The sequence below is a fragment of the Mandrillus leucophaeus genome, unplaced genomic scaffold (genome assembly GCF_000951045.1).
Source record: "Mandrillus leucophaeus isolate KB7577 unplaced genomic scaffold, Mleu.le_1.0 Scaffold641, whole genome shotgun sequence".
NCBI lineage: Eukaryota > Metazoa > Chordata > Mammalia > Primates > Cercopithecidae > Mandrillus > Mandrillus leucophaeus.
Genome location: NW_012106931.1, coordinates 757,741 through 775,385, shown reverse-complemented (window position 1 = coordinate 775,385; position 17,645 = coordinate 757,741). Strand labels below are relative to the sequence as shown.

At 49.7% G+C, this 17,645-nt stretch overlaps 1 protein-coding gene across 1 annotated transcript in view; it reads right to left on the bottom strand.

The window, feature by feature from the left end:
* GALNT16 (polypeptide N-acetylgalactosaminyltransferase 16) overlaps positions 1 to 17,645 on the bottom strand; it is a 60,419-nt gene that overhangs the window by 11,852 nt on the left and 30,922 nt on the right. Inside the window, exons 6-13 of the mRNA XM_012000920.1 lie at positions 17,195 to 17,260; positions 14,635 to 14,756; positions 11,653 to 11,740; positions 10,046 to 10,130; positions 9,612 to 9,715; positions 4,447 to 4,573; positions 3,604 to 3,696; positions 1,429 to 1,512 (exon numbers count right to left, since the gene is read on the bottom strand). Coding sequence (XP_011856310.1) covers positions 1,429 to 1,512; positions 3,604 to 3,696; positions 4,447 to 4,573; positions 9,612 to 9,715; positions 10,046 to 10,130; positions 11,653 to 11,740; positions 14,635 to 14,756; positions 17,195 to 17,260 — 769 coding nt within the window. The remainder of the gene's footprint in view (positions 1 to 1,428; positions 1,513 to 3,603; positions 3,697 to 4,446; positions 4,574 to 9,611; positions 9,716 to 10,045; positions 10,131 to 11,652; positions 11,741 to 14,634; positions 14,757 to 17,194; positions 17,261 to 17,645) is intronic.

Sequence of the window (17,645 nt, the reverse complement as noted above, 5' to 3'; positions counted from 1 at the left end):
TACTGAGTGCCCATTTTATGACAGGCACTGTTCCAGGTCTGGAGATAAAGCAGCGAACAAGCCGATCAAAGCCTCCACCCTCATGGAACTTACAGGCAAGTTCAGGGAGATACAACACAATTAATTGACCAGATAATGCCGATGATAATAACGGCTACAAGGAACATGAAGACGACGATGCTGGGGAGGGAGGTGGAGCTGCAAACTCAGAGTGTTCAGGGAACGTCTCCCTGGGAAGAGGACGTTTGAGTCAAGACCTGAGGAAGGTGAGGAAATGAACCACGTGGATGTAACCAAGACACTGAAAAGGCCATCGTAGCTTATTGCCCACAGTCCTGTGAGAGTGGACACATATTCCTGGGTAAGTACAGCCTGAGTGCACATACCATTTGCATTTTGTTTTCTCATTTGCCAGAGCAAACATTTCCCTGTGTTTTCTTCACAGTTTCTATGATTATAATATTAATTGGTGCATAATATTTGTTTAGATCTATGTATGGTGATTCACTGAACCCAACCCCTATTGTTGATTCTCTCTCTTTCTTTTCTTTTTCTTTTCCCTTCCCTTCCCTTCTTTCTTTCTTTCTTTCTTTCTTTCTTTCTTTCTTTCTTTCTTTCTTTCTTTCTTTCTTTCTTTCTTTCTTTCTTTCTTTCTTTCTTTCTTTCTCTCTCTCTCTCTCTCTCTTTCTTTCTTTCTTTCTTTCTTTCTTTTTCTCTTTCTCCCTTCCCTTCCCTTCCCTCACCTCCCCTCACCTCCCCTCACCTCCCCACACCTTTCCTCTTCCTCACTCTAACACCTAGGCTGGAGTGCAGTGGCATAATCAGGGTTCACTGCAGCCCTACCTTTCGGGCTCAAGAGATCCTCCCACTCACAGGTGTGTCCCACCATGCCTAGCTTATTTTTTAGTAGAGACAAAGTCTCATTATGTTGCCCAGGCTGGTCTCAAACTCCTGGACTCAAGCAATCCTCCTGCCTTGGCCTCCGAAAGTGCTGGAATTACAGGCATAACCCACTGTGCCTGGCAGTTTCTCATTTTTTCACGGCAGCTGTTGATCTACTGGTTAACAGCTTCTGCTTTGGTTGCTTTATTTCCTTAGGATAAACTCCCAGAAGGGAGAGAGCAGGGCTAAAGGGGACGAATGTCCTGCAGCCTTTGCTATGTAATGCAATGAATGTTGTGTCCTAAGGGGATAATGTCCATTTCTAGGTCTGAGACCATTAAAAATTTGGTTCCCACCACACCTAATTTATAACTCCTAGTAATGTCCTCTCAGTTCCCCCAGAGCCTTCACATGAAGATAAAACCTGGCAGCTAGAAAGAGCCAGACCACCGGTGTTGAGGAGATCTAAGGGTGGGGTGGGGACCAGGGTGCTGGCCCCAACCACCCCCTACGTGCCTGTGGGATGAGAAGAAGGGGTGCACTTACGTGAGCTCTGGGTAGACGTTCTCCAGGTACCAGCGGAAGGACTTGCAGTTCATCTTCTTCCTCTGCTCTATCCGCGTCGCCACACTGTAGGAGGAAGCAGGGCTCGGGATTTGGCCTGCCAGTGTGGAAGGCAGCCCCAGGGAGGACGCCAGAGGCCCATCCCCCAACCCCAGGAGTCAGCCCCCTCTTCCCATCTGTCTCAGGCAGGCAAGGACGAGGAGCCTTCCAGCCTGCCATGTCCAGCCCTGGCCACTTGTCTGATGTCATTCTCTGACCTGCAAGCTCAAGTCAGGTCTCCTGGCTATTCCTCACTCCTTAAATTCCTGCCTGGAGCTCACCTTTCAGGGTGAGCACAGACCATACGGGACCACGTCTTTCTCTCAGTGTCTCACTCCTTGAGACCTCAGTTAGCAGACCATGAATTGGTCTTTATCTGTGCAGAGTTAACGAGAAGTACAGGAGAAAGGTCTAACAGCAGGAAGAGCAAGCTTTAAACATCTTTCAGGTGTGCTGGCAAATAAAACCATTAGATGTGTCCTTGGGACACTGCCACCCTCACCTTCCTCAGGTACACTCACCACAATGGCCACTGGTTGACACCCTCGTCACCAGCTATCTGAGCCTCAGTGTCCTCTACATTCATCTGGGGACACAACCACTCGTCTGAGAAGGCTTTTGTGAGAATCAAGCGAATTAAGGGGACATGAAGCACTTAGCACAGGGCAGGTGCTAAGTAAATGTCAGTTCCTCATTACAAAAAATATTTAGTGACATAACCTTTTTTTTTTCAAAAAAAGGTAGATAGATATGAATAAATAGGGAGACGATTCCTTGATGATCATTAATTGTGTTTTCAAACTGTTCTGACCACAAGCTTAAGTAGGAGATAAATATCTTACATTGTAATCTAACATGCCCCATGTACAGTCGGCCCTCAGTATCCCTCAGTATCTGTGGGTTCCGCATCCATGGATTCAACCAACCTTGGATCAGAAATACTCAGGAAAAAATTCCAGGCCAGGTACAGTGGCTCACATCTGTAATTGCAGTACTTTGGGAGGCCAAGGTAGCCAGATTGCTTGAGATCAGGAGTTCAAGACCAGACTGGCCAACATGGTGAAACCCCATCTCTATTAAAAACACAAAAAATCAGCTAGGCATGGTGGCACATGCCTGTAATCCCAGCTACTCTAGAGGATGAGGCAGGAGAATTGCTTGAACCCAGGAGGTGGAGGCTGCAGTGAGCCTAGATTGCGCCACTGCACTCTAGCCTGGGTGACAGAATGAGACTCCATCAAAAAAAAAAAAAAATTCCACAAGGTTCCAAAGCCAAACTTGAATTCACCATGCATTGAGTAGCACATTGAATCCACGCAAATGAAGTGATGTGTAGGCATTGTATTAGGTACTATAAGTAATTTAGAGATGATTTAAAATATTCAGGAGGTTGTGCGTAGGGTATCCAAATACTACACTATTTTATATCAGAGACTTGAGCATCTGTGGATTCTGGTATCCATGGGGGGTCCGGGAACCAATCCCTTGTGGATGCAGAGGGGCGACTGTACATGTGTAGGTACATGCATGCACACACATGCACCCACAACTGAAATAAGAGTTTCATAAGGACAATACTAACCCTTAACTGCAATCAACTCTCATTTTCTATCCTGCTCTGTGCTAATCTAATCTATAGTGTTCTACTTCTCTCTCTCTCTTTTTAAATGCTGGTCACAACCCACTAAATTGATTTCACAACCCAGCTGCATTTTGAAAATGCTTAACTAGACCGTAGTCATAACAGTCCGTGACAGGAAAATAGGCTAACAGATCTCAATTTTGAACAGGGGGTGGAGGCAGAAGCCCAGATGCTTTCTGCAGGCAGCCTCTTCCTAAGCACTCCCACAGATGCCTGTTTTCCTGCAGGCAGCTGTGGACAGGCAGCTCTTTTTCATAAGTGAGCCTTCTCTCCCCATGCGATTTCATGCTCCTCAAAGCCTAAGTCTTGTCTCTGCATTGCATTCCCTCCCAGGACCCAAAGAAGCCCACTAGAGTGGGAGCTCAGTGGCTGGGGAGGTTGTGGGCGGTTCCCTGGCGTACACACCACTTCGTATTTTGCTGGGGTTGTGCTAATGTGGGTAGAGAGAGTCAGACAGTGGAGTTGGAGGGGCCTACCTGCCGAAAGCTTTCCCGATGGCCGAGGGCCGGGCCTCATAGTAGTACTGCTTGTATTCATCCATCCACACTTCTGCAGTGCGCTTGGTGTTCCTAAAAGGAGAGGAAAGAGCAAAATAAGGTCACCAGGGAAGCCACAGGGTTAGTGGTCAGGGTCAAGATGAATTGATCCATGAACGCAGGGCAATGAGAATCTCAGGAGCAAGGTGACACTTGGATGGTATAGATGAGCACAATCCTTTTGGAAGACAGTCTGTCAATACCCATCGACTTTGTAGGTATGCAGCTAGACTTGGGCAGCTGCTGCTCCAAACCCTGTACAAATAAGCATGAGCTTGACAAGGTGAAGAACCATCCACATGTAAGAGGGTGCTCATGACAAGCCCTTCATCCTCCCCTGCCAACCTCCACAGGACAGCAGACCATGGAGTGGTCTTCTAGGACATTACCCACTCTGCCTTGAGACTAGTGCACCCTGTAGCTGGGGATAGGGATGGACAGATGGTTGATCAAGTCAGGGTTGAGACACTGGCATCCATGACCAGCACTCAGGGCTCAATGAGTGGAGAGCATGGCTTAGTTGGCGATTTGGCCAATTTTCCGAGACTCATATGGACAAAGGAAGTCAAGGCAAGAGAGACCTGGTGGCAACTCCCGTAACTTCATCCCTCCACCCCTGAAGGTACCTGCAATCCCAGGAGGTTACCAGAGGGGGCAAATTGGGAAATTGAGGCCCAAGAAGTGAAGTGGCTGCCCACAGTCACATAGCGATAACTGGCAGGGCTGGGGGCTTGGGCTTTGGTGTCCTGCTCCGAGTCCCGTGCTCCTTCCTCGGTGACCTACCTGATGTAGGTGAGGGCATTACCCTCAGGGAAGTTGTAGGGGTGTCGTTTCCTGAAGACATGGCCCACCCGGCTGCAGGGCACGATCTCCAGACTGCCACCACACATCCACACCCTGAAGGAGAGCTCTGCAGGAAATGGTAGCCGTCAGGAGGAGGAAGGGGCTCCTTGGCAAGTGAGGGTGGGAAGGGGCTGACTTCCCTTCCCTTTGGTGTCTCACTGGAGGTACATGCTGGGGTCGGGGCTCCTGGGCCTGCTCAAATGGAGTGCTTCCACTTCTTGCCAATGTTCCTGACTGCCCACTCTACGTGTGCATGTGCACACGCACACACACATATACACATGATCCCTGTGGCCCATTCCGGGAAGAGCAGTGGAAAAAGCTTGAAGGAACAGCAAGAACATAAATAGGAGGAAAACAACCGAACAGCAGCATCATTTCCAGGCTCTGTCTAGAAAGCCCCGGCCAGACATGAGCTAAGGAAAAACACATCTGCTCATCAGCCAGCTCTGTGCACCCGCGAGGTCGGAAAACCAGCTGCCAACCAAACCACGGGCTGCTCCAGCTGGCACCTCTTGGGCTGGCCCCAACCTCCCTCTTGGCCCAGCTGGTCTCCTTGTACAGGCTCTCACTGGCCCTCTTGAGCCATGCCTCCTTTTGACGGTGGCGATGGAGCTGAACCAGCTTTTGTGGATGACTGTGGTCCCCAGTGGTGTCGGGAGAGCAGTGGCCATCCTGCTGCCCAGAAGGGGACCTCAAAAGTTACCACTCTGATCTCCACTCACCAGTTGCCATTTATGGTAAGGACCCACCTTGACAGCTGGCTGAATCTCACATAATCTCTTTTGATTTCCTACCTTCCTTCATATTAAACCTATAGTCTCTTCCCACTCCTCAGTTGGCTGTAAGGACACTCATGGTCTCCAGCCAGGCCTGGGGGCTCTCACCTGGTGTAGCTGGTCAGGACCCTCCCAGTGACTAGCAAAGAGCAGAGTGGAGGAAGCAGGACTAACGCCCACCTCTGGCCAGCCTATGTGCACCAAGCAACATCCAGATGTGGTTCAGGGCCAGGACTGGACACTTGGCATACCTGGACCCACATGTAAGGATGGCTGTATCAATGGGCTTCCCTAGGTCTGCCTATAAACTGCCAGGCATCCATCCCTTCTCCTGGTCAGAGGTCTGTGTTGGCCTCAGTAACTAAGGTTTAGAACTGGGGACAGTCCTGGGGGACAGAAGATCTGCATTCTGGTTCCATTTCTGCCATCCCAACTTTGTTATGCTAGTTAAGTCACTTCATCCCACTCAGCCCAGATTGTCTATAATATTATTAACTATTGTTATTATTATCAACAATGGCCATAACAATAGCAGTAACCATCCATTTATTGAGTACTTACTACACACCATGCTCTTTCTATCCAATGTCTAATTCTCATTACAACCATGTGAAGTCAGGACTATTACCCTTATTTTTTTTAATGAGAACTTTGAAGCTCAAAGATGTTAAATAACCTCTTCAAGGTCACTCAAATATTCAGTTGCAGAAATGCAGCATCAAGTTCACACTGTGTCCAGCAAGCCACACAGCCAGATTCTTTAGCTTACTCAGCAAATTTTCATTATATGTCAGACACTGCTCTAGATTCCCTTGTACTCTAGCAGCGAAGCAGGGAGAAAGGAACTCCATAAAATAAGAAGCAAAAAAATACAAGGAAACAAGAAAATGCATAAAAATGTAGCATATCGGCTGGGCGCGGTAGCTCACGTCTGTAATCTTAGCACTTTGGGAGGCTGAGGGCGGTGGATTGCCCGAGCTTAGGAGTTCGAGACCAGCCTGGGCAACATGGTGAAACCCCGTCTCTACTAAAATACAAAAGAAATTATCCAGGTGTGGCAGCATGCACCTGTAGTCCCAGCCACTCGGAAGGCTGAGGCAGGAGAATTGTTTGGACCCGGGAAGCAGAGGTTTCAGTGAGCTGAGATCACGCCACTGCACTCCAGCCTGGGCGACAGAGTGAGACTCTGTCTCTAAAACTAAATAAATAATAAATAAATAAAATGAAAAAAAAAATAAAATAAATAGAGCATATCAGATGGTAGTCAGGGCCATGGAGAAAAATGACCCAAGCTGGGAACTGAAGAGGGCCAGTGGATGGTGCTGGGGGAGGACTATGACTGTGTTTTAAATTCGGCTGATAAGGAGAGTTGTCACTGTAAAAGGGACATTTGAGCAAAGACCTGAAACAGGTGAGGGAGCAAGTCCTGTGGCTGGCAGGAGAAGAGCATTCCAGGCAGAGGAGCCGGCAAGGGCAGGTCCCTAGTGGTAAGGGCATAGCTGGCAGGTTCAAAGAGGCTGTGCTGGCGGGGGCACAGTTGCTCATGCCTATAACCCCAGCAGTTTGGGAGGCCGCGGCGGGCGGATCACTTGAGAGGTCAGGAGTTCGAGAGAAGCCTGGCCAACATGGTGAAACCCTGTCTCTACTACTAATACAAAAATTAGCCAGGCCTGGTGGTGTGTGCCTGTAATCCCAGCTTCTCAGGAGGCTGAGGCAGGAGAACCGCTTGAATCCGGGAGGCAGAGAGTGCAATGAGCTGAGATTGAGCCACTGCACTCCAGCCTGGGGAACAAGAGCAAGACTCCGTCTAAAAAACAAAAAAAGAATGGAGGCCATGAAGCCCACGTGGAGTGAGGCAGGTAGGGTAAGTGGGAAGTGAGGGCAGGTGTGTGGCTGCAGGGACAGGCAGATACCTTAGGGCCTCGTAGCCAGTAAGGAGTTTGGGTTTTCCTCTGAGTGACATGAGAATCCTTGCAAGATTTTGAGCACAGGAGCAACATAATTTATGTTTGAAAAGGATCCCCAACATGAATCCCAAAGTTTGCACATCTGCCAGCCACACTCAAGGTGGCCTCTGGGCTCCCGAGTTGGAATTCTTTGGGCACGAAAGAACACATCTTGGTGTGGGAATCTCCCTTCCTTCAATACAGGAACAAAAGAAAAGGCTCAAACTCGCCGGCGACAGGAGTCTCACAGCTCAAAACCGGTCCCAGTGACTGAACGTCTGAGCACTGCAGCTAGCCTAGACATTTCTTTGAATTTCTTCTAAGAAACAAAACCCTCGCCAGAACCACTCTGTGGTTCACCTTTCAAGTTCTCCAACCACGGAGCCCTTGCCTCAGGCAGAGTTTGAAGTGAGCTATTTGATCATTCACTTGTTTCTCTGTCTCTAGCCTCAAAAGAAAAAGAAAAAGAAAAAGAAAAAAAGGCCTCTGGAGGCAGAGCAAGGAGACTGTGGGTTTCCCAGCTTTCCAAGTCTTCACAGGAAACTGGTTTTGCCAAAGCCCTTCAGGCCGAGATTGAGGACACAAAGCAGGTCACTTGGACCCAAAACACATGAAAGGGGTCAGAATGGAGGGGTCACTGCACCCCAGTTCCCAGAATTTACTCCTCCAAACCCTGCCTGGAAACAGCCTCCAAAAGCAAGTTACAAAGCAGGGGGAGTCCCATGCCCATTCCCACTCCAGCTGGTTTTGATTCGGGATCAGGCCTGTTGCAAGCCCCCTTGCTGCTATTTTCCTGATCAGGGAGAAAGACTTAAAGAATCCCTGCTCCTCACATCTCAGAGACATAGACTGTGACTTTGCCAACATCCCACAAACACATAAGTGGCTCTGGTAAAGGAGCTGCATATGCCCGTTACACGTGGAGTTTCCGGACTGCAATGTGGAAGGTAGCATCCGCCTCAGTCTTTCCACCTGTCAGATGGGTGAGACACCACCAGCCCTAGTTACTGCACAGAACACCTGGTCAGGAAGAAGAAGGAAGCAGTGGGACAGGGCTCTGTGAAGGGCTGGGTCCACCAAGAGGGCAAGAACAGGCCACCAAGTACATGCCCCTGCTCCTGGAGACCCCAGAATGGTGCTCCCCACCGCCCCCATCTCCACATCGCTGTTTGTGAGACTGCCCCTGAGGGCTGCACCATGGAGTTCCCTTCCTCAGGCGGACAGGGAGGCACCAGCAGGAGATGATGGGGTTGGGGTAGAGTGAGGGGGACACTCTCCACCTGGTGCCATGGGCTGGCTGCATGTGCTCCATGACCACAGCTCCATCGTGGGGTGCTCCCTTACCCTGTCTTTCAGACATCGGGGTGGTTACAGCTCCCAGAATTCACAGTCCTGCCCAGTACTGCGCTGTCCCTGCGGTTCCCTCTATCCTGCCTGCACTGTGTAAATAAGGCCTTTAATAAACACGCACGTTGGGCGCACCTTCCGTATTCTGCCAGGACCCTAACTGATGATGCTCACCCTTATCTAACTTCCATCTCACAGGCAACCCTGTTTTGCAAATGAAGGAACTGAGATTCAAAGAGTTGACTGGCTTGCCAGCCCACACATAATGGAGTCCAGAGTTTGGGCTGCGATCCCACTTGGTAACCCTTCCTGGTACTCCGTGGTCCCAACACCATGAGCTGAGAAGCAAGTGTGTGAGGGCCCAGCCCCTCCAGCTCCCTCCTGGAACAGTTCGCCCCCACCTCTGTCTCCGTCGCTGCTGCTTCAGGGCAGGGAGGGGCAGCTTCCTGTGCCTTCTGAGTCTAGAGACTGCCTAATGACAGTGACCACCAGCACTGTGACCTGCCTTTAACTCATCACCTCATTTAGTACTCATAACAACCTCTTGAGGAAAGTCAGACTTTAAAGGGCTTTAACTTGCCCAGGGCCAAACAGCATGCAGGTGGTAGGGCCAGGGTTTGTACCCAGGCCATCTGACTCCATTACTTAGCATCTCACCACCACCCTCTACCACACACCTCCCAGCCTTGCTGGTAGGGAAGCAGCCACGTGTGTAAGCTGTGGTCTGTGATACAGTTGTGTGTTCTTCCACACACATGTCCAGCCATGCGACCACGGGCTCCCCCGAATAGAACCTCTTTGTTTACTAGCTGTGTGGCTTAGGACAAATTGCTTAACTTCTCTGTGCCTTGGATTTTAAAATCAGTAAAATGGAGATCATGATACTTACCTCAGAGGGTCCTTGAGAGAATTAAATGACCTCCTGTGTGTGAAGTCCTTAGATCAGGTCCTCTCGCATAGAAAGTGCTCTGTCAGGGTTAGCTATGGTTCTTACTGCTTCTGTTATTTTCACTGTCACTATTTCCCAACTCACCAAAATTCTCTCCTCCCCAGATGTCCATCTGGGCATCATACTTTCCCAGGTGGTTAAACCAGGACTTGTCAATCACGAAGATTCCTCCAGCTATGACAGGCGTCCTGGGAGCAAGGAGAGGGAAGAGGCAACACATGAGCTGGAGAAGCAAGGAGGCCCTTTAGATGGCCCCAGGACCCAAGACCGCCAGCCTCTAGATCCCTCCCTGCAGAGTCACTGGGGCAGGATGTCTGGCCAGCTCCCTGGCCCCCCACATCTGTTCCCATGGCCTCTGTCTGCACCGTCTCTGCAGACAGGCTCTGAGGGCCCAGAACAGAGTCGGCACTTGACAGTGCACCTCAGGAGCCCAAGCGACCGATGTAGCCTCTGAAGAGCCTCCCAGGCCCCTGACCCAGGGAAGGAAGGGGTCCCCCAGAGCCCACAGCAGCCCTGACCTTATGGGCCTGGTGGGGTCTGTCCGGGTCATCTTCTGCTCAAGAGGGATCTGCTCCCACTTGAAATGCAGGCTCCAGTCGAACCCTAAGGGACAGAGCAAGGTGAGGACAGAGCTCAGGGCAGAGCTGTGGGCTGCTGAGCCCCTTCACTCCACCACCCCTCGGAGTCTCCCCTGATCAGAGCCCTGGCTATTCGTGCAGCCCCTCCTTCATGCGGAATGAGCCAAGCCCCTCCTCTCAGGAAGTGCACCATCTACTGGGTAAGACAGAAACTACAAAGATAAATAAATCAACGGAGGCTATGTCTGCTGGGATGAAAGCACTAAAAAAAAAAAAAGGAGGAGTCCCCATACTATTAATATTATAGTTAGAATAGTCAGGAAGGGCTCTCTGGTGACTTTGGAGTAGAGACCTGAATGAAGGATAGATCCATGCAGATACCTGGAAAAAGGGAATTCCAGGCAGGGGCAGCTGCCAGTGCCAAAGCCCTGAGGTGATTTCCCAAAGGGGAAATGCCTGGCTCCCTTCAGAATCCCACCCAGACTCGCGATCTAACTAATGGCTGGGTCCATATACTGGGAGTCCAGATCCCAAACGGGGAATCCGCTGTGCCCACTAGCTCCCAGCACCAGACTCTCTAGAGCAGCACAGTTCCATAGAACTCTCTGCAACGGTGAAATGTTCTATATCTGCATTGTCGAATACCATAGCCACTAACTTCATGTGGCTACTGAGCCTTGAAATGTGGCTAGTACAGTTAAGGAACTGCCTTTTAAGTTTCATTTGATTTGAATTAATGTAAGTTTAAGTAGCCAAAGGTGGCTATTATCTACTGTACTGAATAACCTGGCACAGTCCAAAAGAAATATAATACAAGCCACAGATGTAAGCCAAATACGTAATTCAAATGTTCTAGTAATCACATCAGAAAAAGAATATATGAAATTAATTTGGATGAAATTTTTTAATGTAATATATCAAAAATATTGTCATTTCAACATGTAATCAATACAAAAAATTACTAATGAGGTATCTTACATTCTTTCACATTAAGTCTGGGAAACCTGGTGGGTTTTCTATGCCCACAGCACTCTCAGTTCCAACTAGTCACTTTTCAAGACTAGTCACATTTCAAGAGCTCAACAGCCAAATGTGGCTGATAATTGCCATACACAGCACAGGTCTTGACCATCTCTGGGGCACACGTGTTAGGAAGTCATGCAAGGCCGAGGGATCCCCACTCAAGACATCCTCATCCTCAAGACAGCTGTCACATCATGGCCTTCTGCCAGGACTTGTGACCATGATCCCTAGGCTTGAAGCATTTGGGAAGAAAGTGTCAATATTTGGAGGGAGGGAAAGATGAGAGACTAGTCTGGCTCCGATATTGATTGAACCAGAAGCCTGCAACTGCCAGTGCTGCTCCTTTGTCCCCAGTCCCAGGGCTGCGCCCAATCCCTCTTCATTTTCTCTTTGGAGGTGGTGGAAGGGGTGTGCATGAGGCTTTCTGGCACAGCCGGAAAGAGCAGCAAGCAAGGGTTTTTGCCTGCCTAGCCTCACTTACCTCCTTTCATGTCTACAGCCCCATCCCTGGGAGTAGAACTCACCTCCACGAAGGTCAGCAGATGCTGCAAGGTAGGCAAAATTATCTAGACTGATGACATCAATGATGGGACTCACTACACGGGTGTGGTCCTAGGAGAGAGATGCGAGATGGTGTGAGGCCTGGGACTCCTCTGCAGAAAAAGGCCTAGCTGCCTGCTCTGGGGAGAAGGCCTCTCTGAGACATGGGGCACTCAGCACTTCCTGCAGGGTATGCCCAGGGCCGCCCCTCAACCCTGGCAGGCTCCTGGCAGCTGTCCCACATCATCACACCCAAGCTCCTGGATGTTCCTATTTGGCTCCCATGTACTCTCCCAGCCTCTTCCTCACACATCATTTTGAGCCCTGCTAGAATCTCACCTACTCCATGAAGTCTTCCCTGACTGCTGCAGGCTGAAGGATTTTTTCCTCTTTTAAATTGCTCTTACAATGACAGCCTAGATGATTCCTGGGACGGTGACTCACTGTGCTGCCTGAGGTGGCTTTTCTATTTCTGGTCTGAACTGTTGCTTTATTAATATCATTTACCTTTGTATAATAGTTGTTTGAGTCTTCCCAACAGGACTACTAGCGGCTGGAGGGCAGGGGCTCTGTGGTCCCCACGTAATCTGGGTGCTATCTCTCTCATACCACATCCACTGTTACAAGGTCAGACTCATCACTCCCTGCATCACCTCCCAGAACACAAATCCAAATCCAAAACCTTGAGGAATAATGTTGATTTTGCTGGTCTCTTTTTTTGGGTGGTAGATTACGTCATATACCACATGCAAAACTTCATCACCCTTCATGAGCCTTCTCGTCTTTCACCCTCCATGGGGGACAGGGAACAGAGCCCCTTCTTTCTTCTCTTTCTCCACTCTGCTTTCGCCCCCCAAATCCTCTTGTCTGGAACTTGGAATCCAGCTCTACCCCTCAGTTCGCACCCTAGATCAAGATAACGGAAGCCTGAGATGGGGCTGAACAGCGGAGACCTTTGATGGTTTTTCAATACTCTGTGGAGGGCCTCACCTCATCCTTTTTATAGACTTTTTTTGTGCTGAGATATAAAATCACAGGTTTAAAGTGCACAATTGATGGTTTTTAGTATATTCACAAGATTATACAACTATCACCACTATCTTGTTCCAGAACATTCTCACCACCCCAATAAGAAACCCAATCTACTTGCTATTTCTATAGATTTGCTTATTCTGGACATTTCCTATGAATCGAATCATATAGTGTATGGCTTTTCGTGATTGGCTTTCACTTCACATAGGTTTTCAAAGTTCATCCATGTTGTAGCATGAATCAGTTCTTCATTTTTTTAATGACGGGATAATTCTGTTGTATGGATACGTTACATTTTATTTACCCATTCGTCAGTCGACAGGCATTTGGATTTTTCATACCTTTCAGTTATTCTGAATAGTGCTGCTCTGAAGTTACTGTGTGAGCATATGTTTTATTTCTCTAGGGTATACACCTAGCAGCTCCACTGCTGGGTCATATGGTAACTAACTTATGTTCAAACTTTCGCGGAACTGCCAGACTGCCTTCCAACGTGGCTGCCCTACTTTACTTTCCTGCCGGCAATATATGAAGGCTCCTGATATGGTTTGGGTATTTATCCCACCCAAATCTCATGTTGAAATGTAATCCCCAAGGTTGGAGATGGGGCCTAGTTGGGGGTGTCTGGGTCATGGGGGTGGATCGCTCATGGCTTGGTGTTGTGTTCGTGATAGTGAGTGACTTCTCATGAGATCTGGTTAGTTTAGAAGTATGTAGTACCTCCAGCCAACTCTCTCTTGCCCTCACTCTTGCCATGTGAGGTACCTACTCCCCCTTCATCTTCTGCCATGAATAAAGCTCCCTGAGACCTCCTCAGAAGCCAAGCAGACGCCAGTGCCATGCTTGTACAATGTGAGCCACTTAAACCTCTTTTCTTTATAAGTTATCCAGTCTCAGGTATTTCCCTACAGCAGTGCAAGAATGGCCTGATACAGCTCCTATTTCTCCATGTCCTTGCCAGCACATGTTATTGTCCATCTTTTTGATTCTAGCCATCCTGGCAGGTGTGAAGTGGCATCTCATTATGTGTTTGAGTTGCATTTCCCTAATGACTAATGATGCTGAGCATATTTTCCTAGGATTATTGGCCATTTCTATATCTTCCTTGGAAAAATGTCTACTCAAATCCTTCGCCAACTTTTTTTTTCTTGAGATGGAGTCTCGCTCAGTTGCCCAGGCTGGAGTCAGTGGTGTGATCTTGGCTCACTGCAACTTCTGCCTCTCAGGACCAGGTGATTCTCCCGCCTCAGCCTCCCAAGTAGGTGGGAGCATAGGCACCCGCCGTCATGCCCGGCTACTTTTTGTATTTTTGTAGAGATGGGGTTTCACCATGTTGACCAGGCTGGTCTTGAACTCCCGACCTCAGGTGATCTGCCTGCGTTGGCGTCCCAAAGTGCTGGGATTACAGGGGTGAGCCACCGCTCCAGGTCCCTTTGCCAAGTGTTAAATTGGGTTATTTGTCTTTTTATGGTCGGGTTGTAATCATCTCATCATTTTCTGCCATCTGTCCAAAATCCTCCCCGTTCTGGAGAGCAGTAGGTATGTGGCAGGGGCCCTCCTACCCTCCCCTCTCTTTGAGAACAGCATCCTCTCCTCCCTCCTGCAAGGGCTTCCCAGCCTGAACAAAAGCTCTCCCAGCACAGGACCCTCACTCTCTCAGGAGAAAAACAACACCCATTTATAGTAGGAGCTTTGTAGTTCACCCAGGCTTTCATCCAATTTCATTCTCACAATAACCCAACGGGATAATTATTACAATTATCCCCATTTTCAGATGAGAAAACTCAATAAGGTGAAGTCACTCGGGGGAAGTAGACTATTTGGGTTTCCTACGATGCCTGCCCAGCTTCGAAGACTGTCCCACAGGCCTCGGTGCTGGGAATGTAGCGGCTGAGTCCCCAAGGACGCCCGACTCCCCAGAGACGGCGGCTCACCTCCTTCACCCGCTGCAGCATGGGCGGCAGCCACTCGGTGTTCGCTTCGCAGTGACTATCCAGAAATGTGAGGACGGTAGCTGCAGCCACATCCGCCCCACGCACTCGGGACCGGATCAGCCCTGCAGGGGAGGAGACAGGGCTCGGTGCTGGGACTGGGCCAACTGGCTTCCCACCTGTCCCCCAAAGTCCCAGGGCTCTCCTCCCCTTCAGGGGCTGAGGTTTCCTTGAGGTTTCCTGAGTTATTGTGATTAGATTTGTCTTTGTACTTCTGCTTGTTTCCTGCCTCCCTCCCTTGCTTCTTCTTATCCACCCATCAACCACCATCACTCCAGGGTCACACCCCGAGTGCCTTCTATGTGCCAGTCACTGTCTGGGCTCTAGGGACACACTGATGAACAGTCACAGTTTAGAGCATGGAAAGGGCAATAAAGTATAGTTTGATCCTAAAGGAGAACTGGAAAACAAAACTTTTTCCCATGAGAACCTGTGGGTGGTCCCCTCCAGCCATACCCCTATGTGTAGCATGGAGATAATCTTCGAGACTAAGATAGGCTGAAGTCTGTATGGCAGCCCCTTCCCTTCCCTTCAGCATGTTATTTAACCGCTCTGAGCCTCAGTTTTCTTATCTATAAGATGCAGAGAGATAATAATCCCTGACTGTCAGGATCAAACAAGATGACAGGGATAGAGCTTGTGCCTGGGGGACCCACACACGTCAGATTCTGTTCTTCTGTGCCTGTCCCCCAACAGCCTCACCAGCCTCATTTTGGGCAGCACTGTGCCCCGGGCTGGGACCCGCCTGGTCAGGAGGGAGGAGGCCCAGCTTCTACTGCCCCTGCCAGAGTGGCCATGCAGCCCTGTGAGCTGTGGGAGGGAAGGACCTTACTCTTAGAGCTCTGAGTATAAGCAGCTCCTTGGAGACATTTCCCTAGTCATGCCTCTGCCCCACACTCTGCCTCTAGCTGCCTACCAGCCCGCCCTCCAGCCAAAAGCCCATCAGTCTACACCCCAAAAGTGTCTACAAAGCCTCTAGTCATAAATGTACATTTACTGTTGTCAAATCCAGGGACAGCATATTCCTAGACCCGATGGTACCTACAGCCCAGTGGCTTGGGAAGCATTTAACTTTGGCCACTTCCATTCCAGTTTGAAGGTCTCCGTCACTGATATCCTTGTGGCCCCTTAGCCTGACTGGTCTTTCTTTCTCTCTCTTTTTTTTTTTTCCGAGACAGTGTCGCTCTGTCACCCAGGCTGGAGTGCGGTGGCGTAATCTTGACTCACTGCAATCTCTGCCTCCTGGGTTCAAGTGTTGAAGTGATTCTCCTGCCTCAGCCTCCTGAGTAGTTGGGGCTAGAGGCATGCACCACCACACCCAGATATTTTCGTATGTTTAGTAGAGACTGGGTTTTAGCACATTGGCCAGGCTGGTCTTGAACTCCTGACCTCAAGTGGCCTGCTCTCCTCGGCCTCCCAAAGTGCTGGGATTATCTTAAACATATCTATCACATCCTTCTCTCACTCTAAAACCTTCAGTGGCTCCCTGCTACCTCTGCCTTATGAAGTCAATGCTTTCTTCTGGCTTCCAAGGTCTTCTATCATCTCAATTCACTCCACCCATTCCCCTTGCCGACCAGGCCTGGGGTCTCGCAGGAAGGGAGTATGAGTAGAGGGAGGTTAGGAGGCTGGCCTTTGGGTTGGGCCCCACAGGTTGGAACCATGGCTGCTCTATTCATCACCCTGGGCAAATCGCTGAAGCTCCTTAAACCCCAGTTCCCTTATCTGTACAACGGGCACAATGGGCTTAGTACAGGGACTGAAAGTAACAAAACGGATGCCCGCAGGGGAGGAGCCCTCAAGAAAGGGGCTGTTAGTATTGCACATGCCCATACCCCTGACTGATGCCTTTGCTTGCAGAGTGCACAAGCCGGCATGCCCTCCCTTGCTACCTTTTACCTGTCTCATGACGCCCCCACACCCCGTTGAGGCCCATTCCTCCACGGAAGCCTTAACTGCTCACTCCAGCTCTCCTCCGATCTCCATGCTATTCATACACAACCACAACCAACCTGTGGCTGCAGTGGATTCTGACCCCTTGGCTATGTAGTAGCCCTCCGAGGGCAGGGACCACACTTTGTATTTCCTTCGTGTCCCCTAGAGTGCCATGCTATAGTTGCTACTCCAAAACACGTCTGGATTGGAAGTGAGGTCACATCTGCTTTATGCTTCTGGATTTTTCTGAATTTTTCTCAAAGCCTTTCCACACAGCCAGTCTCATGTAATCCTTACAATCACCTTGCAAGGCTGAAAGGGACTATCTTATCCCATTTCTCAGGAGAGACAGCTAAGGCAGTCAGAGATGGAGCAACTTGCCTCCAGTTGTGCCTTGATGGGGCTGATCTGGGAAGCAGGAGAGTCTTCTGCAGAGCCTGGTCCCAGCCATCAGGAATGCAGCAGGGCCCTGGTGGCTTGGTGTGCCACAGCACCAAGAGAGAGTGTGGAGGTGCAGAGGATGACACCAAGATGGGCCCTCGGCAGGAACCAGGGTGCAAGGACTCACCTTCTCGCCGGTCATTGCGCAGGCACTTGACCTTGGGGATCCTGGTCAGGAGTAGACAGTCTTCCGCTGAGGACGTAGAGAGGAAGGCAAGCTCATTTAGACATGGGCATCAGGCCACTAGTGGTTTGGCTGCCATGAAAATTGCCCCATACTAAGCCCAGGAAAGGACTGGGGATGGGAATGGGGAAGGGGTATGGTCATCATTACTGGCCGAAGGGTTGCCCTGCCCCACTCTCAGGCCAGATTGAAGAGTGCCTGTACCTACGGCAGTACTCCACTCCACCTCAGGGAGCACCAGAGAGCACGTTTGGAGGTGGTTACCAGCCCAGCTAGCATCTGCATTTGGCAGTTGTAATAATGAAGGATGCTGTTGAGTTTCTTTACTTTAAAAAAAAAATATCATCTCACAAGTGTCCCATCCAAAGCAACACCCACCCTTCTTTCCCCTCCT